Source organism: Drosophila serrata, unplaced genomic scaffold (assembly GCF_035046125.1).
Source record: "Drosophila serrata isolate PLE 108 unplaced genomic scaffold, ASM3504612v1 contig_382, whole genome shotgun sequence".
Classification (NCBI taxonomy): domain Eukaryota; kingdom Metazoa; phylum Arthropoda; class Insecta; order Diptera; family Drosophilidae; genus Drosophila; species Drosophila serrata.
The window spans coordinates 664,500-686,406 of record NW_028257280.1 but is presented as its reverse complement, the minus strand read 5'-3'; the positions used below and the strand labels follow the sequence as shown (position 1 = coordinate 686,406).

Sequence of the window (21,907 nt, the reverse complement as noted above, 5' to 3'; positions counted from 1 at the left end):
ATCATAAAGATCAGAGATCCAAACTGGTTGGAAACAAGTTCCTCGAGGCGTCACATGAATGAAGTTCATCAATGGGACTCGATCGAGTGTGTAATCGTGGGTCACTTTCCATTTCCAGGCCGAGTTTTAAGTGCGCTCCAATTGTGAAAATAACACTTGGCGTACTCGGCCGAAGGTTGCGCCGGCTGCTGCATCTTCCAGTTACGAGATGGGAGCCATGAGATACAAAGCAAAAGATACGAGATACTTGCATGAGAGTGATGTTATACAAAACGGTTTGGGGGCCTTCCCAGCACACTTGGAGAAAAGTTGAAGGCAATTCTGAAATTTATGAGGTAAATATAACAATAATCAAAGATATCATATGTACTAGACACTTTCTTAAAGACTTTTACTAGACATAAAGAATAAATTTCTAGGTTATTATACATTTAATCAAAGTTCCTAAAGTATCTGTTTATAGTTTTTCCCTGTGCATGGTGTTGATTTTCAGAGTATTTGTAGGTGGATTTCCATAAAGGCCCCCTGTGGGCTATCAAGGGTTCGCTTACCGCTTAAAGTAACAAATTCGCAGCCGGGTTTTTGCTCTAATTTCTCGCTTGTGCACATCCAAAGACACGTGTCTCTCCGCATTTTGGCCTCTGCCGGCTCGCTTTTTGGCCAAGTTCAGCTGGCCAAGCTCTCTTCTCTCGCGTCTCTTTTGATGCTTAATTAAATCCACTTTTTCGTTTACCTTTTGTAATGAGATTTCGAGCACTCAGTGCCGTCGTCGGACATCGAATTATATAAATTGGCATCGCAGCGTCCAACTCGGCATCAGTCCACCGTCGAGCTTCTCCACCAAAGCTTCACCTCCAACTCAGGCCAAAAGGATTACGGGTTTAGTCGCCAAAAAGGATACATCATCATGCGAGTCTCCTCCCTGTTCGCCGTGTGCGTCGCCTCGCTGGTGGCCTCATCTCTGGCCCGTCCGGAGCCTCCGTCGCCCTACGCCTACCACGGATTACCCCAGCAGCAGAGCCAGCGGGCTTTGCCACTAAATGGTGAGAGAATCCTGTTCCAGGGCAGTCCTTAGATTGTTTTTATAAAGTGTTTCCTTGGATATTAGTAATACTATAGTTTTGAACATAAGTTGATATCAAAGTATATAAATATATTTTCGAACAGTATAATATTTCGGAATGATATTTACATAGTTTAGTTTAGTTATTGCGGCTAATGATAAATACTATAATAATTGTTTGTTCTTCAATCTTTTGGGAACTTGAATTAATCAGTAAACAAATTGTCTCTAGATTTGTACACCTAATAAATAATTAATGCTAGTGTTGGTTACTTAAAGTTGAAGTATAGAATTCCAAGTTAATTAAAACTAATATTCACCGTATCTTAAACCCTTTCCGTAATTAGTTCATCCTCAGGCACCGCAAATCTACCAATCGCTGCCGCAGGAGCAGTCATTTGCAAACTTCGGGGCACCCCAGCAATCCTACCTGCCGCCCCAGATGCACCTGGACGCCATTGAGCCCGTGGCTCCTACTGGACCCGCCTCTGCTGAGCCCCTGAATCCCTACGATGACAGCTACAACATGGCCCACCGCCTGTCGGGAGTGCAGCACGCCAGTGGCTATAACAACGGCCCCCAGGAGACCAAGGTGCACAAGCACATCTACGTCCATGTGCCGCCCAAGGACTTCGAGGAGGAGGATGCCATCCAGACGCGCGTCCACCACCAGCAGGGACCCAAGCAGAAGCACTACAAGATCGTGTTCATCAAGGCGCCGTCTGCCCCGGCGATCCGTCCGCCAGTGGTGCCACCGCCACCCCAGAACGAGGAGAAGACCCTTATCTACGTGCTGCACAAGAAGCCGGAGCAGGAGCAGGACATTGTCATCCCAACGCCGCCGCCCACCAAGCCCTCGAAGCCTGAGGTGTACTTCATCAAGTACAAGACCAAGAAGGAGGAGGCCCCTGTCTATGGACCACCACCCGCCGACATGGAGCCCCGCCAGGCCACCGCCGAGGACTTTGCTCCCCTTGCCGAGGTCGCCGACGTCCTGCCACCCACCACTCTGGCTCCGGAACCGGAAATAGAGCAGCCCGCCGCCGTCCCAGTGCCCGCCGCGATTTATGGTCCACCCACGGCCGCTGCCTACACCGGCGAGGAGGTGCAGACCACCCTGCCCGCCGCTCCTGCCAATCAGTACCTGCCTGCGGCCACCGCACCCACTGCTTTGGCCATTGAGGAGCCCTCGATGGCGCCCATCATCGTGGAGGAGCAGCAGCCCGAGCAGCGCCTAGCTCCCGCCCACGTGCCCGCCACGAACTACGGTCCTCCCAACCGCTTCTTCCTCAAGAAGCTGAAGTGAAGCCCTGCCAGAGGTCGCAGTTTGTCATAGTCTAATCTCCATTGGATGCACTTCCTCCCAGTCCCAGTCCCACTTCCTCTCCCCCTCCCACTCACCCTGCCTCCAAATTCACACATGCACACTTGTGTCACACCATGACCACTTGCACATCGCATTGTTTGTTCGTTTGTAAAACTTGTTAAATTTGTTAAAGCTTCGTAGTTGATAAATAAATCGAATTTTATGAAAATATTCCCAGGTTTTAAGTTTTCTTTAACAAATAATATTTCAATTTGATATTTGTTTACGCAGAAGAGCTTATTTTTAAGAGGCAGTGTGATCCCTCAAGCGGCTTTGAAATGACCCATTCCAGGCTCTCTCGCTAGCTTCTACTTTGCCACTCTCACTCTCTCAGGAATTCCAGTCCGCTAGAACTTTCTAGACCGCTCTTCGGAATGAGAGCTTAAGTTATTTGCACTAACTAGTTATATAGTTAGTACCGATATAATAAATAGATAAAATTGGTAAACAGATAAAAGGGTTCCTCCCACATAAGCACCATTGAATGTAATACTTGTTAGCATGAAGAGTGAGCATATTTCCAAGAGATAGTGTAATCCCCGAAATGTTCCGTTTCAAGCTCTCTTTCTCTCGTCGACTTCTTTCGGAGTTCCAGTCCACTAAAGCTCTCCGTTCTTCCGAACTTACATATGTTCCATGTAGTTAGTACCGACTTCCACGCGAACACAATAAATACATAACATACATAGATCCCACGCAAGTCGCTCAAAATCCCAAAAGTTAAGGCGATATTTGTTATTATACTTATTTATAAATATTAATATTTATAAATATTACCCACAACTGCAATAATAATATCCAAATGAAACACAACACACAGCTCGGGATGATAACTGACCTCCGGCGAAGACGACGTGACCTTGGCGAATACATGAACTGCTTAATTGCGTTACGATTTGTTAATTTCTGTGGTCGGCCTACTGTTTATGCCCCCCTTCCTCATTGCTGCTAATAATAATGATATAAATAATAATTGATGCTTGGAGCTGGCAACATGTTGCCAAGGCTGCTGGCTCAGTTTCCCGCCAAATCAAACAGTTGGTTGTGGCACCGTTCGGTGCCTGCGCAGAGTGTCGCCGGCGAGGCAACATGTTGAAAGGATTCCGGCGGACGCCCTCGTGCCGGCGCCTCGGCTGATCAGTCAGTCGGTCAGTGTGCCGGTGGCGCTGGTTGGATGAGCTGAAGTCCAGTCCGACAGCGCCCTCAGTTCGCTTTCTGTGCTCGAACGAGTCGCAACGCAGGTGGTCGTCGCTGAGTTCCTGAACTACATTCCTAAGCAGGCATCGCACCTCGTTGGCGCTGCCGTAATGGGACTTGTTAAACCATAAAAACGTGAATAAAAACGAAATAAAAATCCCATTCAAATCAATTAAACTCGTCGGGGCGCGATAAACCATTTATGAACCGCGAATAAATAGTGTCGTCCCGCGTTGCGTATACGCAGTACTGAGTGCAAGTGAATTTGTTCGCAATTGACATTGACATTGAGCTCCTGCTCGCTGCATCTCGCCAGGTGAGTTGTAATAAGCCGTATTTACCTGCTGCTAATCAGCTTGGCGGCCATCTGCCTGTTGTTTCCGTTCATTAGCATTCTGCCGTGTTTCACACATCGCTCTCGGTTCTCTAATTCTGGGTGGGATTAGCTCTGGAACACATGACCGAGAACTTGTAGCAAAACCCTACCACCCTTTTTTGCTTGTCTGATGTGTCAAAATTGATTCCCCAGCGGCTAGGGACAGACGCCTGTCAATTTAACTTTGGCGTCTACCCGCTTCAGGACCTCAATTAAAGTCAAAAGTTCGTCTTGGAAGTAAAGTTGAAAGTTAAAAATATCTAAGGACTTGGGTGGAGGAAAATAAAAGTGTTGCGTTATGATAATTAATTTTTAATTGCTTATTTTTGAAGACACCTTCAAATTAGCATAGAGAAGAATGAGCCTTATAAGTTAACAAAAACAAGCTTGAATTCTATTTTAATTACTATATGATGAGCACAGTTAATGAAAAGAAACACTAAGTATTGAAAATAAAACTCTTTTAAGACTACTTCTTTAACTAAATCGGATGCATTTTAAACCGATTAGGATGCTCAACATCAACTACATATTCTTCTTAATATATATAAACTTATTTTTCCACCGACTTGGAAACACTTTCTGGGCTTTGGGAAAGATGGTTGCAATTAAGCTTAGCGGGCTTAGGCCACTCTAAGCCTTGCTTTCGCACAATTTCCTTGAGAAAAGAGAGAGAATAAGGATGAAATACAATTTCATAATAATTTTGTATTTGTATTCATTCGTCTTAGCCCGGGAAAGCCGGAAGTACCATCAATCAGCTGATTTCCCTCATTCTTGTGCAGTTGAATAAGCCGAAGGATCCGCTTACAGAAAAAATAAATATAAAGCATACGCAGCAGTTGCGTTCATAGTAAATATTGCAGAAAATTGACTTTATCCTTGGCCTTATCCTCTAAGTTTCCCATCCATTCGCTTCTCGTTGACAACGGACAAGAAAGCGCTGGCTGGCTTGTTAATTATAAATTATGCAGCTCCCTCTTACCCGTGTGTGTGTTAGCTTCTTTTTTGTTGCAGGTGAAACAAGGCATATTTTATCATCAATTTGCGATGGAATTTTCTTCTCTTTTTTCGGGGGTGTCCTTTGGCTTTAATTGGCTCTGGGCTCGATTTAAGCGTTGAGATTGCTTTGAGCCAGCTTTTACGGCTCTGACACTCTGGGCTGCCCGGTTTATGCGTTTGCTTTAATGTCGCCGGAGATTTATTGCCCGCTTTATCTGTTTGCCGTGTGCCCGACACATACACGCTTCTCCCGATATTTGCATCTGTTCCGGGATAATCACGGGGAGCTGCCAAAATCAATATTGGCATTGCCCAAGTACTCACTCGGCCACCCCCCCGGTAGCATCATCACAAGTAATAATAAACTCAATGTCAGACATCCGTTCACGCTCACACTTTGCTCTTTACTTGCTCTTATTTATTTTGATATTGACAGCCCATTTCGCGACACGAATTCACGACTCGGTCAGTCGCCCACACTTGTCACGCCCACTCTGGGTGATTTTTATCAGTTTTACACGAGAAACAAAAACAAAAAATCGGAATTTATGAATTTAAATGCGCTTAAGTATGCTGGAAAATAATTTAAAATTAAAGAGCAGTCAACTTAATGGGATGGCAATTGGTATAACAGTGATTTTATTCTAGTAAACATTTAATTCCTGGAAATTTAAATATATTTAGCAGCTTAAGTAGCTCACATTCATGTTAATATAAATTTATATTCCATGTTCTACTAACTCTTTACTTTTAGGGTACATATTTTTATAGTATATACATTATTCTCACTAGTTTGTTTTCGTTTGTATTCATGAAATAGGTTTTTGTGAATGAAGCTCTCGCAGCCATAACATATTGCCCTAAATCAGGTAAACAAACTATTTCTAAGCCTATATATGTAGGTTTTGTTATCGAGTTATATACATACATATGTATGTCCTCTAATGATTGAACACTGTATATTATTAAGGCATAAAATATTGTCGAAAAAAAAAGGATTTTCTTTGAAATACGTACAAATTTAATTCCCAAATCGAATACACTTTTAATTAAACAAAAAACATGTTTGTTTGGTTTTTGATTACGCCTTAATCAATGTACGTGGTACATGTTTCTACTCCTAGCATTCTGCATTGATCAATTAGTGGCAGGCCATTGTTTACACAAAAACATTGCCGAGGCGGCAGAGGCAGCGTAAACTTTTGGGAAATTAGTTTCATTTTCCATACAGCTTTCAGCGAATCAAAAATAAAATGAACTGTGAATTTATGGTGTGGTTTTATGTTCGCAGCGGTTGCATTAAAATTCTTTCATCAATAACCCAATAAATGCTTTAAAATTCCTGGACCAAAGCAGAGAATTCATAAATAACAAAAGGGGTGAAGTGAATTATGTGACCACAGCGTTGTTATGGCAGTTCCCCGTTAAGGAGTTTGGACAATCTATCCTGATTTCAGATATACCTCGGGAAAACGCAAACCAAACAAAATCAAATGGTGCATGGAAAAAATATACAAATAATTAGGAGTTTGGACAATCTATCCTGATTTCAGATATACCTCGGGAAAACGCAAACCAAACAAAATCAAATGGTGCATGGAAAAAATATAAAAAATAATAGCATTTTTGAGCGATGTGAATGCTGTTTCTCGTTCATTTGGACGTGTGCTCTTCAAAGCACTTAAAACCCGTACCAGATATAACAAGGGGAATGATGTGACAGCCACAAATTGAATTTGTTTATACTCGAAATACGCCCAAACACCATGGGCGAAACTTTTAAAACAGTTTACTAAGAACAAAACCAACAAAAAACTAGTCCTTTGGTGTTTATAAAACTCAATTTGGCCAAGAGGAGGTGGAACGTCGAAGAAGGGATTAAGGTTGTGTGCTCATCTCGGAAATAAACCCAAAAACAATCTGCAAGATGCAGCGAGAGTGATGCAAGCCGCCCAATATTAAAAATTCCTTTACTTTCCCCAAAGTTTGCACTTATCTCAGCCGAGAGTTTTGTTTGCCTGACAAAGAAATAAAAGGGAAAAGAGATACAAAGTTCCATGTCATTCAACGTTTGGTTTCCGCCACACAATGTTTCATTGGCTTTTCAATTTCAGGAATTTTTTCAGGAATTTCCACTCGCTCGAACGAGTTTGGGGCTTTTTTTGCTTAAAAGCTGCTGAAAATTGTATGCAAATCGACGCAAAAATAAACGCATTATAAATGTTAGCGCTTGCCGGAAAACATGTCCTGGGTCTTTTAAACGGGGCGTATGCGTAATATTTATTCTAATATATCTTAATGGGACTTGTTGTGGGTAATATTTATTTGAAATATGTTAAGTAAAAGTAAAAGGGTAAAGGATTTTATTTAAATAGTAACTGGGTGTATTTGAATAAAATCGTTAAAAAAAATTAAATCATTTAAATAAGGTTTAAAGTAAAAGTGAAAGTAAAATAAAACTTTATGGTAAAAAGCGAAACTTAGTGAATCAACTAATGAGAATTTTATAAGTTCATGCAAAGCTGCATCTTTTCTTACCCAAAGAAAACCATTAAACATATAAATTTGTGCCCTAAAAATATGATTTAAGAATTCCCTTCCCCCTAAAGTGATTCAACGAATTCAAATTTCCGCTTTCCATTGTTTCCTTTGTGGGTAAAAAACACGCTCAGAAGTGTTCAAGCATGTGGAAAGCCCAATCAGCTTGGGGCCAATCGCTTTTCCACCCTTTTTCTTGCGGAAAACGATAATAAAATGTAATCAAAAATTAATTCAACCAAATTTCGCATTTTTCGTGGCGAAGTGAGAGTCACAGCTTGGCGTGTGCTTTAATTTCCATGGAAGTTCGGCCAAGCCTAAGCGAAAAATCCCATACGAGGCTGGATATCGTTGGTCTTTGACATTGACCGGCCATGTGAATTATTTCAGCTGTTCTGGGCTTAGAGAGGGTGAAAAGGGGAGAGGTTGACTATAGAAATTATTTCATTATTTAAGGCAATTGGTCCGAGTAAATTAGTCTCAGAATGCCTTTTGTTCTTATTAAATGAGAAGTTGCACAGGGGAATATGCAGTACTTATTAAAGAAGTAAGGAAATAATTATTTAACTTTTTTTTATAAAAAGAGTTTCTATTTGATTTTTAATTAGTCATATTACCAAATTTTATTAAATTAACTCAAAATAGAATATGTTTGTAAATATACTGATAGGAAAAGTCTGCATTAAGTATTTCATCGAAAATTTGAATACATAATATTTTAAATATCTATGGTCTTGAAAATGTATTATAATTTCAGTCAGAAGCTTTAAATGCAGTGAAGGAGTCGTTTCCGACCCTATGTTTCATATATATTCTTGATCAGCATGAACAGCCAAATCGATCTAGCCATTTTTTGGGAGAAATTTTTTTTTCGAATTTATTTTCGAAATTTTATGACTAAATTTTATAGTTTCAAGTTGTCAAAATTTGACAAAAATTGAATTTTGTAAAATTGCAAAACTCAATATGCAAATTTTTTAACCATATAAAAACTAGCACAGAACAGCTTTCCGAATTGAAATTGATTCACTTTTGACGTAGTTATGTGTTTTTTAAACCTTGATTTATCATAAAAGTCGTCATATAAAAATATCTATAAATCTCGGCTCAAAATATAGTATTATAATTTTCGGTCAGAAGCTTGCAACGCAGTGAAGGAGTCGTTTCCGACTCTATGTTTCATATATATTCTTGATCAGCATGAACAGCCGAATCGATCTAGCCATTTTTTGGGAGACTTTTTTTTTTTCGAATTTATTTTCGAAATTTTATGACTAAATTTTATGTTTTCCAATTGTCAAAATTTGCCAAAAATTTAATTTCTTTAAATTGTAAAACTAAATATGCAGTTTTTTTAACCATATAAAAACCAGCACAGAACAGCTTTTCCGAATAGAAATTGATGCATTTTTGGCTTAGTTCTGATATTTGAAAAAGTTTGATTTACACTTTGAATTATCATTTAAAAATAACACTTTATTTTAACTAGAATTCAGATGTTTAAATTATTCATTATAAGAACCATTTATAAATCTAATCTATTGTTTCAATTTTGCTTTGGCATTCTTCTCATATGAATAAATATTTTATATTTTGTGGCATCATTAGATAGACCCTAGCATGTGTCAGATTTCTCTTCAAATTATATCTCATTTTTATTTCTTATATAAAATTCTTGTTCTTCTCTTTTTACTCAGTGTGTGCACACTAATGGCAATTCATTTTTCTTTCCATGGAATGTTCTTTTGCACTGTAACTTGCAACCTTTTGCAGTTTTGCTAAAGGAAAAAGTGGGGAAGTCCAGCAAAAGGGGTTCGTCTCCCAGAGCGGCGAGAATTGTTGACACTTTTTAGCTGCCAGTTGGCTTTACTTGCACAGAGTCCAGAGGAGGACTCCAGGTTTGGGGTCATTAGCCAGCACAAAGCGTTTGTTCTGTGTACCTTTTGGGTCATTGGGGAAATGAACCACCGAAAAACACTCGAGAATGCGTGTTTCGACCAGCAAAATTACAAAAAAATAAAAAGGGGAAAGGCTGGTTGGATGAACGATTTCGCTTTGAACAACAAACGGAATATTTATTGCTGACGAAATGGGAAAATGGGAAAATGGGATAAAAGGGGGAGTTGACCGCAATACCGATGGGGTTTTCTGTGCTGTGAATTTTCAAAATGTTTGCCTCTGAAAAGAGCTGAAATCATTTCAGCCTTTGTGGTTGTATTTTGATAAATTAGTGTCAAAGATACCGAAGCTTAAAGGCTTCGAGAATAATGAGTCCTAAGGCGACTGGCACATGTGTCTCACTATCTGAGCCAGTTGTCTGACCTTTTCGGGTTCCTTTTTGCTATGTTAATTCCAAGGAAAATATGCTGAAACTCAAGCGGAAACGGAAGCTGCCAAGGGAAATCCCAACTCGAACAAGTGTCGAAAACTAGCTGATGAAAATATGCAAAACAGCTGAGAAAACACACACAATGTGTAAATCGGGACATGCATTGTCATTCATGGGTTAAAGGCTGGGAAAACTTCTTTTAATTTTTGGTTTCCAACTGTGCTTAAACCCTTTTCAGTTATCCCTTTTGGGGAATTCAAAATTTTACATGGCTACAAAATCATTTGTTTACCATTAGTTCACCTCTGAAAATACCTTCGTTCTCACACTATGACTATTCCTCTTACGTCTTGACATATGTAACTTTCCTGAGATAAAGTCGTTTATCTTATCGGTAGTTTGTATTAAAAACTAATTAAAGTAATGGAAATGGAATATATAAGAGTAAAATCTAGTTCCGATTGCAAAGTTTAAAGCAAAATGTACGGGGAACAAGTGCGGATAATATTTTTTGGTGAGCTTAAATAACTCTATCGAGTAATTTGTAATTGCTGTGTTTTTAAACCAATTTAGTGACGTATCTTACACATCTGATACATCCTTCGGTATCGTCCACCACCAACGAACATGTAAAGTGCATGGAAGGATCTATGACAGCAGATCCTGAGGATTGTGCCGGCTATTACCAGTGCCTCGACGCGGAATCCTTGCGCATGAAGTGTCCCTTTGGCAGTTATTTTGAGTCCCAAAACGAAGTATGCGTGGTGGATGAGCATGGAGTTTGTCCCACTTCCGAAAGAAGCTGCTTCGAAGGAGAGCTTCAAGAGGATCCCAGAGACTCGGCAAGCTACCTAAGGTGTCTACAAGGGAGTCTGGTGAAGGAGAGATGCCCCTCGGGTAGTTACTTTAATTCTATCTCGAAGAGCTGTCGCCTGGATTGGAACTTAAAATTGTTCCCAACTCGAGAAACCTGTGCCGAAGGCGACACCCAGGTGGACCCCACAAATTGTGCCGGTTACCTGGGCTGTCAGGATGGCCAGCTGGTGTCCAAGGCCTGTCCCAGTGGGAGCTACTTCGAGCCAACGCTCATGACCTGCGTTGTGGATGTGAATGGTCTGTGCGTGGAGCCCCCTGCCAGGTGCTCGGAGGGAGAGGTGAAACTAGATCCCAATAACTGTGCCGGCTACCTCAAGTGCATCGATGGCGAACTGCAGGAGGAGCTGTGCCCCAGTGGATCCTACTTCCAAGTCGCACTGGAGACCTGTGTCCAGGACTACGAAGGTATCTGCGTCACCAATATATTAAGTTGCACTGAAGGCGAGATCGGGTTTGATCCCGAGGACTGTGCCGGCTACAGAGAGTGTATTCGAGGTGTGGTGGAGAATTTCAAGTGTGCTCCCGGCAGATACTTTAATGTGACCCAAGCGGATTGCCTCTTGGATGTGGAGGAAGTGTGTGTGAAGTCCAGGGAAAAAGGAGAAGGAACTGGGGATCAGAAGATGTCGGAAAGTGAGGTATATTATTTAAATAATTATATACACAATTCCAAAACTGTAACCGAAACCTCAAAGGTAACCAAGGAGCAACATATTTGTGGATGCAAAATGTAGCTGAAGGAGAACCATTGTCGCCTTGACTCTCTCCACACGATAAGTTCGGCAATAGTAAATCAAATTAATTGGGAAGTAGACATTTGGTGGCCGGGACTTTTCGCCAACTTTGTTATTGACGCCATCCGCGGCAGCAGTGACTGGCGTTAATGCGATAAGGTAACTTGTTCGGACGACTGCCGCTCTTAATGTCTCAATAATTATCAGCTGCTACAGACTGATTAACGATAAAATATAACTTGACTTTTCTGATCAGGGTGGGATGTGAATCACACCGGATGAATGCTATTTCCACTGCCAGGCAACACTTCCGCACATCAAAGGAGCTGCTGCTTAGAAAGTAATTAAAATCTAAACGGTCTTAACCGCCGAATCGAACACCCTCCTTGGGGCGTGTCCGCCCCTCAGCTATCCATTGGCTTCAGCGGAAATGCGATATTGTTTTGATTTTATTGCAAACTTTTCCACGCCCCTTTAGGGGGAGTTCCACAACTCGGAACTACTTGCTAACTTTGACGTTCACCAGAAACACATTGAAGATGAAGACGTTCTTGGTGCTGCCCGGCTTCGAGTTATCATCGACGCTGGGAGGGAGTGTGGGGGTTACATCTGGGAACCAGGTGGTGTTAGGAACTTCTGTAGTTGTTGACGGCACATCAGTTGAGGAGGTTGGGACTGTGGGAATGCCTGTTGTTGTGGTGACCTCTTCGGGTTCTCCGGTTGTTGTATCCTCCTCTGGAGCAGCAGTGGTGTCTTCCTCTGGAGCAGCAGTAGTATCTTCCTCTGGCTCAACAGTAGTATCTTCCTCTGGCTCAACAGTAGTATCTTCCTCTGGAGCAGCAGTAGTATCCTCCTCTGGAGCAGCAGTAGTATCTTCCTCTGGAGCAGCAGTAGTATCCTCCTCTGGAGCAGCACTAGTATCTTCCCCTGGAGCAGCAGTAGTATCTTCCTCTGGAGCAGCAGTAGTATCCTCCTCTGGAGCAGCAGTAGTATCCTCCTCTGGAGCAGCAGTAGTATCTTCCTCTGGAGCAGCAGTAGTATCCTCCTCTGGAGCGGCAGTAGTATCCTCCTCTGGAGCAGCAGTAGTATCTTCCTCTGGAGCAGCAGTAGTATCTTCCTCTGGAGCAGCAGTAGTATCTTCACTAGGTCCTGAAGTGGTTGTTGGAATCTCGGTGGGCTTGGCAGTAGTCGTAGGAGCATCAGTTGGCGCAGCAGTGGTTGTGGAGACCTCTTCCGGAACTTCAGTGGTGGTAGAACCAACCGGAGCAGCGGTGGTCTCGTCGCCACCAGTATGCACTTCTCCGTATCCGTATGGGGATTCCTTGTTTACCGGAACGTAGAAGATGCCCTCGGCCACAAAGGTGTTTACGAAAGCTCCCATGGTGATGGAGCTGAATCTATCCCCACAGGCGTTCTTGTTGGCCTCCTGGTAGGTCTCGCAGGACTTGGAGGGGAAGTTGTTCCAGAGCAGCGCCTCCACGTAGTAGAGGACAGCCCGGGTGTGGGAGCAGCTGCCGGTGACATCGAGTCCGCATCCGGGCTGCGTCCTTCCGCCGTTCATGTAGAAGGCGGCCTTGCCAATGGGTTGGGTGAATCCTAGAATGGCGCCGTTCGTCTGGATAGACTCCACATAAATGGCGTCGTCGCTGGAGAGACGCTTCTCCGACTTGGAGTAGCTGATCAGGGGAGAGGCGGGGTCTAGTCCCACGATCTTGCCAGCCTTTCCGGTGGTCAGTTGCTTGCCGGTGTGTCCGGCCACATGTGCACCCAGGCTGAAGCCCACGATTTCAAGGCTGTCCAAGGACATGCCGTAGCCGGTAACCAGGAAGTCCACTAGGGCGGCCACTTTCTTGCCAGCACCCGAGGCGCCGGCCACAGATGTGGCGTACTCCAGGGAACGACCGCGGGACCAGTCCACGGCGATCATGTTGTAGTCACCGTACTGGAACCAGGCATCCGCAATCCTGGTGTTCACGCCATCCTTGTAGTTGGAGTTCCAACCGTGAATGGTGATCCTGGAGTGGAAATTTAACCAAGTGAGTCTATTGCTCAAGGAAACGCTTTGAGAAAGCTAACCTTGTGGGGTTTTCGGGATTAAAGTTGGAGGCATCAATGGAGGACTGGGTGGCCTTGATCTCCTGTCCCGTGCTGGGGTTTTTCTGAGTGTACAGATAGAACTTCACCGTGTTGGTAGACAGGCGACCGTCCAGTTGATCCTGACCCTCGTAAAAGGCCAACTGGCGCTCTCCATCATCCTTGCTGACCCATCTTAGGCCTCCTTCCTTCTGCGGCACAAACCAACCATTGACGCCATGGACTCGCAGCGAATGTTGGTCAACAGGCCAGGCGCTGGCTGGGAATGTCGTTTAGATTTGAGGTCACTTAACTACGGAAAGCTAGAGTGTTTTGGGAGCAAAGTCTTTACCTGCTATCACGCAGGCCAGTAGCACAAGGAAGCACAGTCTCATCGTGGAAGTTCAACTTTCGGAATGGTCGAATGCTCGCACCTGGCGCTGCTATTTATACCTTTTAATATTCAGAATACGGTGAATGGAAACCTAAATCAGCGCACCAACAACTAGCGGAATGATTAGATCCGTTCTAATCAGCGCGATTTCAATCCATGCACCTAAAAAATGTGTTAATTTATAGGGGTATGACACTAGTTATTAAAAATAAGTAAATAGCACGTATTAGCGGGAGATCCTTCTGCAGATACTTTTGTGGAAAAGTACTTGCATGCACTACATTCCCAGAATATATTATTTGCCATCATATTATAACACTATCCTTATAGGGGGGGTCTGACTTAGTACTTTGGCAAACTATTTCAACTGACAATAAACAAAAGATTCCTCTATTTGTTCTTTATTGAAATTCTGTGAAAATCTTTTAAAAGGTTTATTGGTATTACATTTCCATTAAAAACTACTGCCTAAAACCTTTACAGAGGGGTGATTCTTTACTTTATATTTTTGTGTAATACTACTGTTGGATTTAGGGATCAATATCAAACGTACTTATAGATACTTTATTTCCAGGAAAGAATACTCCTTAAATCAGAAATAGATTATAGCTTGTTGCGATAAATAATTAAGTTATCTGCTTGTAGACTAGCAGCTAAAATGGTGATAAGAGTGATAAGAAACTACTGTTTTCTGGCTAGCAAGCAGTGCCAAAGCTTTTTAAGCTTCTTTTGAAATTTCATTATATATATTCTTTGTGTCATACAGGCATAACCCCATTGAAGCCCCCCGAAACCAACTCGACAAAACGACAAAGCTAATTGGTAACTGCTTTCGCTCACAGAGCTTTCTCTCAATTTATTGGATCAAAAGGGGATGGGATTTAGTTGCCCATGCCATAGGGAGCATCGCTGCGGACGGGAACGTAGTAGTCACCGGCCACCATGTAGGCATTGGTGGTGGCTCCCATCTTGACGGTGCTGTAGGAGCTGCCGCACTCCTTGGACACCGCCGACTCGTAGTCGCCGCACCTCATCGTGGGGAAGTTGTTCTGGGTGACGGCCTCGGCGTAGTAGATCACCGATCGGCTGTGGGCGCAGGATCCGGTCAGATCGACGCCGCAGCCGGGCTGGCTCTTGCCGCCGTTGGGGTAGAAGGCTCCCTTGCCGATGGGCTTCAGGAATCCCAGGGTTCCGCCGTTGGTCTGGATGGACTCCACGTAGTAGGCGTCGGTGGAGCTGAGGCGCTTGTTGGGGGTATCGTAGCTGAAGAGGGGCAGGGCAGGGTCCAGACCGATGATGGTGTGCACCTGTCCGTTTTTCACATTCTTGCCGGCATAGCCCGACACATGGGCGCCCAGGCTGTGGCCGATAATCATGGTATTGTCGAGGTTCAAGCCGTGGTTGCTGCGCAGATGGTTGATCAGAGCGGCGACCTGCTCTCCGACTCCGGGAACAGCCACCACGGAGGAGGCGTAGTCAACGGAACGGGCACGTCCCCAGTCGACGGCAATCATGTTCATGTTACCGTGGGTGAACCACGCATCGCGGACACCGTAGTTGATGAACTCGTCCTTGCTGGAGGACCAGCCGTGGATGGTGATGCGGGTGGGGTTGTTGGGGTTGAAGTGGGAGCCCTTGATCGAGTTGGTCGAGGCGGTGATCACCTGGGGATCGTAGCGGTTCGACTGGGTGTACAGGTAGAAGGTCACGGGGTTCAGAACGTTGCGTCCCTCCTTCTCAGTCTGACCCTCCAGGAAGGCCTCGGCCACATCACGATCCATCCACTCCAGACTGCCATCGGCCTGGGGCACGTACCAGCCATTCTCACCGTTCTCACGGATCTCGACGGCGTTAACTGGAAGTAACATTTTGTATATTTCAACATTCGAGAAATATCTTCTCCTATCTAGAGGGCAAACTTACCCGCCAGGACACAGAGGGCCAAAGCCAAAAACAGTTTCATCATTGCGCCAAAGTCAACTTCAACTAACAGTTGTGGGTGGCCTGGGGGCTCATTTATATGGGTGGGCATCGTCCGATGATGGTCCGATCCGAATCTCAGACATTTTGGAGCACTCCACTCGAGATTGGACGCCATTCAATACCAGTGCATCCCGATAAGGAGGAGGTGGTGGCTATGGTGGTTGCGGGTTCGAGGAGCGGAACATGTTTTCCGGCAATCGGTCGTTAGTAATATGTCCATTTAGATTTCATTTGATGAACTGATTACTTTAGTAGCCGCGTGTTGGCCCTTTTGATGGAGTGAATAATTCACGTTCCAGATAGACCCAACGGTAGCTGACGTATTATACAATCTTGTGTTTTTATCATGGTCTTCGTGTGCCCAGATAGTCTATCAATCTGTCAAATTCTAATCGAAAGATTGCCTTTGTCATAACATCAGGCCAGAATATATCATGCATAATGTACACAAAAGTTTTAAGGCAAATTGATAAAGACTTTTGTTACTAAGATCTTCTTCGTGGTTTTATTTATTGTTCTGTTCTGAAGTTGCTGTGACCAATAACCAGCACACCTGGGGTGACATTTAAACAAAATATTAGTCTTATGAAGAGATTAGCAGATATTTTAGCATACCTCAATGACTTGCTAATGGGTCTTATCTCCAAATTTCATACTTAAGTTTAGCTATTATTACTATAAATAGGTATTCAAATAAATAATCAGAGTTAATCACTGAAATTCCTTTGACAATCACCTGTACGTGTGGCCAAGGACTTCTAATCTTACCTCTTTTAAAATTATTAAAAGAGTATTGTTTTGACAAATATATTTACAGATACCAAAGAAACTTGTAATCAGCCTTGCCTCTCATATAAACAAAGTATTCTATACTTTCTTCATGCATTAAAGCCACTTTAAAGTCTTTAGATCAATCAATCGTCAAATCTCGTGATCATGCTCGTGATTTGCTCGAATTGAATGGCCGTTCCTCATGAATGGCGACTCGACTGCCAAAACAGGATGGGATGGGCCCATCCTTATCCACTGACGTGCGACGAGCCACTTGGCACTTGATTAGAACCCCCTGAGACTCCTATCGCGATGCAGATAGACTGACACAAATAGACTTATTTTTTAGCTGTGCTACACAAAAACATATATTTCATCGATTGAGGAGATCGAGAGACTTCTACTCAATCTTGCCAAAGGGAGCCTTGGAGTTCACGGGCACGTAGAAGTCGCCCTCGACCATGTAGGCATTGGTATCGGCTCCCATCCGTACACTGCTGTAGTGGGAGCCGCACTCCTTGGCCACCGCTCGCTCGTAGTCCTCGCACTTGATGGTTCCAAAGTTGTCCTTGGTGACTGCCTCCACGTAGTAGGTAACAGATCTCTGGTGGGAGCAAGATCCCGTGACATCCACCCCGCAGCCCGGCTGCTTCTTGCCGCCGTTCGGGTAGAAGGAACCCTTGCCGATGGGCTTGAGGAATCCCAGCTTGCCGCCGTTGGTCTGGATGGACTCCACATAGAAGGCGTCTTCGGTGGAGAGACGTTTGCTCGGTTTGTCATAGCTGAAGAGAGGCATGGCGGGATCCAGGCCCACAATGGTGTGAATCCTCCTCTCGCCCACCTTCTTGCCGGCATAGCCAGCCACATGGGCGCCCAGGCTATGACCAATCACCTGCAGGTTGTCCAGGGACATCCCGTGGTGCTCGTGCAGGTAGTCGATCATCTCGCCCACCTGGGTTCCGGCTCCAGGAACAGCCATCACGGATGAGGCATACTCCACGGAAATGGCTCGGGCCCAGTTGACCACGATGACGTTGAAGTCTCCCCGGGAGAGCCAGGCCTTGGTGATCTGCTTGTTCATGGCATCAGTGTAGCGTCCCTTCCAGCCATGGATCACGAATCGAGTGCCATGGTTCTTGTCGAAGTGGGAGTCATCGATGGAGGCCTTGTCTGCTCTGATCTCCTTGCCCTCGGTCGGGTTGTGCTTGGTGTACAGATAAAAGGTCACGTCATTGGAACGACCTTCGATGGGTGTGTTGTTCTCGAGAAGATTCTCAGCATCCTGCAAGTCCATCCACTGGAAACTTCCATCTTCTTGGGGGACAAACCAACCGTTTTCGCCGTTCATGCGTTCCTCAATGGGAAGAGCACTTACTGGAAAACTAATATTTGTAGTGATAAGTTTAAATTATCTTTTGGTAAACTATTTAAAGTCACCTGCTAATAGCACAGAAGCTAGGACCAGGAACACTTTCATATTGGTATCTTAACCAATTTTGGTCTACAGAAGCTGGTTTACCTGCGCTTTTATAGCCAGAGAAGTCTGGTCTCATCAGTTTCTTTCTTTTGGCAAAAGATAATTCTAGGGAACCCCCATTGGGATTCAAAAGTTGCTCTCTATAAAGTTTCCAAATCATGCATATATATACAGCGCCTAATCTATATTCTATGCTATTTGATTGTTGAGAAGGAAACCCCAGTATACTTAATAATTGAGTACTTAAGTTGCCGGGTATCAGGTAGCTTAAAGTTAATTAAATTCAACTCGAGGCAAGAGTCGTAAGTTGTTGAAACTATTCTTCATTATCAATAGACAGAAACTATTAATTAATAAGCAAGGGACTGAAGGGAGCAAGGCTGCTGGAGGCTTCACAGCTTAAAGACCTTGTTAATTTAGTTGAATTCATCACTTATTTTCTTTATTACAAAAAGTAGTTCCCTACTCGATCTTTCCAAAGGGAGCTTCGCTGTTCACCGGGACATAGAAGTCACCAGCGACCATGTAGGCATTGGTAACGGCTCCCATGCGTACGCCGCTGTAGGTGGAACCGCATTCATTGGCCACCGCTGCCTCATAGTCATGGCAACGGATGCTTCCAAAGTTGTCCTCGGAAACAGCCTCCACGTAGTAGGTCACTGATCGACCATGAGAGCAGGTGCCGTCGATATCAGAGCCGCATCCTGGCTGCTTCTTGCCACCATTTGGGTAGAAGGCACCATTGCCAATGGGCTTGAGGAATCCCTTCAAGCCTCCATTCGTCTGGATAGACTCCACATAGAAGGCATCATCGGCGGACAATCGCTTGTCGGGCTTATCGTAGCTGAAAAGGGGCAGGGCGGGATCCAGACCGATGATGGTGTGGACTCGCTGGTCACCCACTGTCTTTCCAGCATATCCGGCCACATGGGCACCCAAACTGTGTCCAATCACGTCCAGGCTTTCCAGGGACATGCCGTGATGTTCGTGCAGGTACTTGATCATTTCTCCCACCTTGGCTCCGGCTCCGGGAACAGCCAGGACCGAGGAGGCGTAGTCCACGGAGATGGCACGAGCCCAGTTGACCACGATCACGTTGTAGTCTCCCTTCGACAGCCAAGCGCTAGTGATCCTGGTGTTCATCCTGTCGGTGTAGCGTCCACCCCACCCGTGGATCACGAAGCGAGTGCCATGGTTCTTGTTGAAGTGGGAGTCCTCTATGGAGGCCCTATCCGTCGCGATTTCCTTACCCACAAGGGGGTTTTGCTTGGTGTAGAGATAGAAGGTGACCTCGTTGGCACGTCCTTCTATGGCTAGATTATTTTCTAGAAGACTCTCAGCTTCCCTCAAGTCCATCCACTGGAAACTGCCATCTGCCTGGGGAACGAGCCAGCCATTTTCAGCATTGATGCGATCCTCAATGGGAAGAGCACTCACTGAAAGTTCAGGAATACTTTGATGGATTTAACTTTTTAATTAATTTTTGTAAGAGCTCACCTGCCACCAGTAAAACTGCTAGAACCACAAACTCCTTCATATCTCAGCCGATTATGGTCTAAACCGACCGATTTACGGAGCTTATATAGGCTGTAAGCCTATCCATAATCTATAATCTACAATCTATAATTCACAATCTTTAAGGTGATAACACTCGCTATTCCCAACATGTCGCAAAAGATATAGCTAATCTAAGGAAACTCCTAAATCCAACCTAATCTATTTGGTAGATCGATAGCTTCTTGACTACTGAAGTGCTTGTCAAATCACAAAAGTACTTTGGGTTTTAAGTACGTAAGCACGTCTTTAATGTTGATGGGAGGTTGTTTTGGGCTGAGTGGGAGGTAGCTGGCGAGATAAGATATATAAGAGTCATCCGCACTCTACAATAACTAATCTATAACTTTGAAGATGAAATCTTTAAATGAGATCAAGTTTGTGAGGAAAGTATGCCTCTACTTTAAATGGGCACCATGCTTTACAGAAATCCCATTATTCCCACTTCTGAAGCCTTAAGAAAGTGCATTCTTTTTTTAGAGAATTCATTTGTATTTTTTATTTAAGAAAAGAATAGTAGCAAGCAGTGCTTTCCCCTATTCGATCTTGCCGAAGGGAGCCTGGCTGTTCACGGGCACGTAGAAGTCCCCATCGACCATGTAGGCATTGGTGATAGCTCCCATGCGAACGCTGCTGTAGTGGGAGCCGCACTCCTTGGCCACCGCCCGTTCGTAGTCCTCGCACTTGATGGTTCCGAAGTTGTCCTCGCTGATGGCCTCGGCGTAGTAGAGAACGGAGCGTCCGTGGGAGCAGGAGCCGGTGGCATCGACTCCACAGCCAGGCTGTTTCTTGCCGCCGTTGGGGTAGAAGGCTCCCTTGCCGATGGGCTTCAGGAAGCCAAGCTTGCCGCCGTTGGTCTGGATGGACTCGACGTAGTGGGCGTCATCGGTGGACAGACGCTTGTTGGGCTTGTCGTAGCTGAAGAGGGGCAGGGCGGGGTCCAAGCCCACAATGGTGTGCACCTGCTGCCCACCAACGGTCTTGCCGGCATATCCGGCCACATGGGCGCCCAGGCTGTGACCAATGACCTCCAGGCTGTCGTAGGACAGGCCGTGATGGTCGTGCAGGTACTTGATCATCTCACCGACTTTGCCGCCGGCTCCGGGAACGGCCAGGACGGAGGAGGCGTAGTCCACGGAACGGGCACGGGCCCAGTCGACGACGATCACGTTGTAGTCGCCCTTGGAGAGCCAGGCCTTGGTGATCCTGGTGTTCATGTCGTCGGTGTACTTCTGGGTCCAGCCGTGGATCACGAAGCGGGTGCCGTGGTCCTTGTTGAAGTGGGAGGCCTCGACGGAGCCGGACTTGGCCTTGATCTCCTTGCCGCTGGTGGGGTTCGACTTGGTGTACAGGTAGAAGTTGACTGCGTTGGTGCTGATGCGGCCCTCCATCTGGGCGCCATTGGCCATCAGCTCCTCGGCGTCCTGCATCTCCATCCACTCGAAGCTGCCGTCCACCTTAGGGATGAACCATCCATTCACGCCATTCACGCGCTCCTCCTCAATGGGCAGGGCGCTCACTGGAAGATAGGTCCTTGCGAATTAGGATCAGAGTGTTCTCCTTGGGGCCACCACTCACCTGCTGCCAGTAGAGCTGCTAGGACAATAAACACCTTCATCTCGGGGTCTCGCACAATTGTGTGGTGTGCCGAGTCGGCTGGGGGTGCCTTTTATAGGTCCGAAGTAATCACCTTTTAATATCAGTAAACACTTGAGCAGTGGGCAGTGGGCAGTGGGCAGGTGATGAGATAGGACCGATACTGTGATTAGAACACTCTAGGAACTCCCGGGTACTTTGGGTACTTTGGGTACTCTGATAGCACACTGGCACTTTCATCTATTGGGTTGATAAGGTTCAGGGTCATGATCCTGAACTTGTAGGGTAATAAGAAGTCCCTCTAACTACAGATTCTTTTCAGTGTTCCTTGGTTTATGGAACAATTAATATCTTAAGCATAAAAGAGTTAACAACTTGATAAAGAACTGCCAAAGAAATCCAAGAGAGGGGCCAAGTGTAGCCATAAATGTCAATAAACTGCTAATGACGAAGTCTGCCCGAGTGGCTGGCTGATTCGCCTTAATTTATAGCTCTCTTGGCTGGGCAATGCGAAGGTTTATTATGGCTTGGCTTGATCCGATAAGGAAGTTCATTGAAGAAACGACACAAGGCGATTC

General features: G+C 44.9%; 8 protein-coding genes across 10 annotated transcripts in view; 3 read left to right on the top strand and 5 right to left on the bottom strand.

Moving 5' to 3' along the window:
• The first annotated feature begins 823 nt into the window (after positions 1-823).
• TwdlC (TweedleC) lies at positions 824-2,403 on the top strand. The gene is made up of 2 exons (XM_020956154.2): positions 824-1,043; positions 1,411-2,403. Exons 1-2 carry the CDS (start codon positions 908-910, stop codon positions 2,367-2,369), a joined length of 1,095 nt encoding a protein of 364 aa, XP_020811813.2. The 5' UTR covers positions 824-907; the 3' UTR covers positions 2,370-2,403.
• A 1,165-nt stretch (positions 2,404-3,568) lies between these two features.
• Positions 3,569-21,907, top strand: part of RYa-R (RYamide receptor) — a 64,374-nt gene continuing 46,035 nt past the window's right edge. For both annotated transcript variants that reach the window (XM_020956010.2, XM_086840045.1), the window contains exon 1: positions 3,569-3,942. The gene's annotated coding sequence lies outside the window, so the exon portion shown is untranslated. The remainder of the gene's footprint in view (positions 3,943-21,907) is intronic.
• Positions 10,335-11,714, top strand: LOC110186748 (putative chitinase 10). Of its 2 annotated transcripts, XM_086839933.1 has the most exons (3): positions 10,337-10,385; positions 10,445-11,385; positions 11,443-11,524. In XM_086839933.1, exons 1-3 carry the CDS (start codon positions 10,352-10,354, stop codon positions 11,479-11,481), a joined length of 1,014 nt encoding a protein of 337 aa, XP_086696059.1. In that variant the 5' UTR covers positions 10,337-10,351; the 3' UTR covers positions 11,482-11,524. The 2 variants fall into 2 exon arrangements, with proteins under 2 accessions (XP_020811670.2, XP_086696059.1); XM_020956011.2 differs by having other exon boundaries at positions 10,335-10,385; positions 10,445-11,714.
• On the bottom strand, positions 10,914-14,198 carry LOC110186746 (uncharacterized). The gene is made up of 3 exons (XM_020956009.2): positions 13,907-14,198; positions 13,558-13,834; positions 10,914-13,496 (listed from the first exon to the last, which is right to left on the bottom strand). The coding sequence occupies exons 1-3, from the start codon at positions 13,947-13,949 to the stop codon at positions 11,981-11,983; spliced, it is 1,836 nt and encodes a 611-aa protein (XP_020811668.2). The 5' UTR covers positions 13,950-14,198; the 3' UTR covers positions 10,914-11,980.
• Positions 14,765-15,958, bottom strand: LOC110186754 (phospholipase A1). The gene is made up of 2 exons (XM_020956016.2): positions 15,872-15,958; positions 14,765-15,803 (listed from the first exon to the last, which is right to left on the bottom strand). Exons 1-2 carry the CDS (start codon positions 15,912-15,914, stop codon positions 14,830-14,832), a joined length of 1,017 nt encoding a protein of 338 aa, XP_020811675.1. The 5' UTR covers positions 15,915-15,958; the 3' UTR covers positions 14,765-14,829.
• On the bottom strand, positions 17,103-18,182 carry LOC110186756 (phospholipase A1 VesT1.02-like). Its single transcript, XM_020956018.2, has 2 exons — positions 18,140-18,182; positions 17,103-18,076 (listed from the first exon to the last, which is right to left on the bottom strand). The coding sequence occupies exons 1-2, from the start codon at positions 18,177-18,179 to the stop codon at positions 17,103-17,105; spliced, it is 1,014 nt and encodes a 337-aa protein (XP_020811677.2). The 5' UTR covers positions 18,180-18,182.
• On the bottom strand, positions 18,595-19,789 carry LOC110186755 (pancreatic triacylglycerol lipase). The gene is made up of 2 exons (XM_020956017.2): positions 19,677-19,789; positions 18,595-19,615 (listed from the first exon to the last, which is right to left on the bottom strand). Exons 1-2 carry the CDS (start codon positions 19,714-19,716, stop codon positions 18,642-18,644), a joined length of 1,014 nt encoding a protein of 337 aa, XP_020811676.2. The 5' UTR covers positions 19,717-19,789; the 3' UTR covers positions 18,595-18,641.
• Positions 20,205-21,438, bottom strand: LOC110186753 (phospholipase A1 VesT1.02). The gene is made up of 2 exons (XM_020956015.2): positions 21,312-21,438; positions 20,205-21,252 (listed from the first exon to the last, which is right to left on the bottom strand). The coding sequence occupies exons 1-2, from the start codon at positions 21,349-21,351 to the stop codon at positions 20,270-20,272; spliced, it is 1,023 nt and encodes a 340-aa protein (XP_020811674.2). The 5' UTR covers positions 21,352-21,438; the 3' UTR covers positions 20,205-20,269.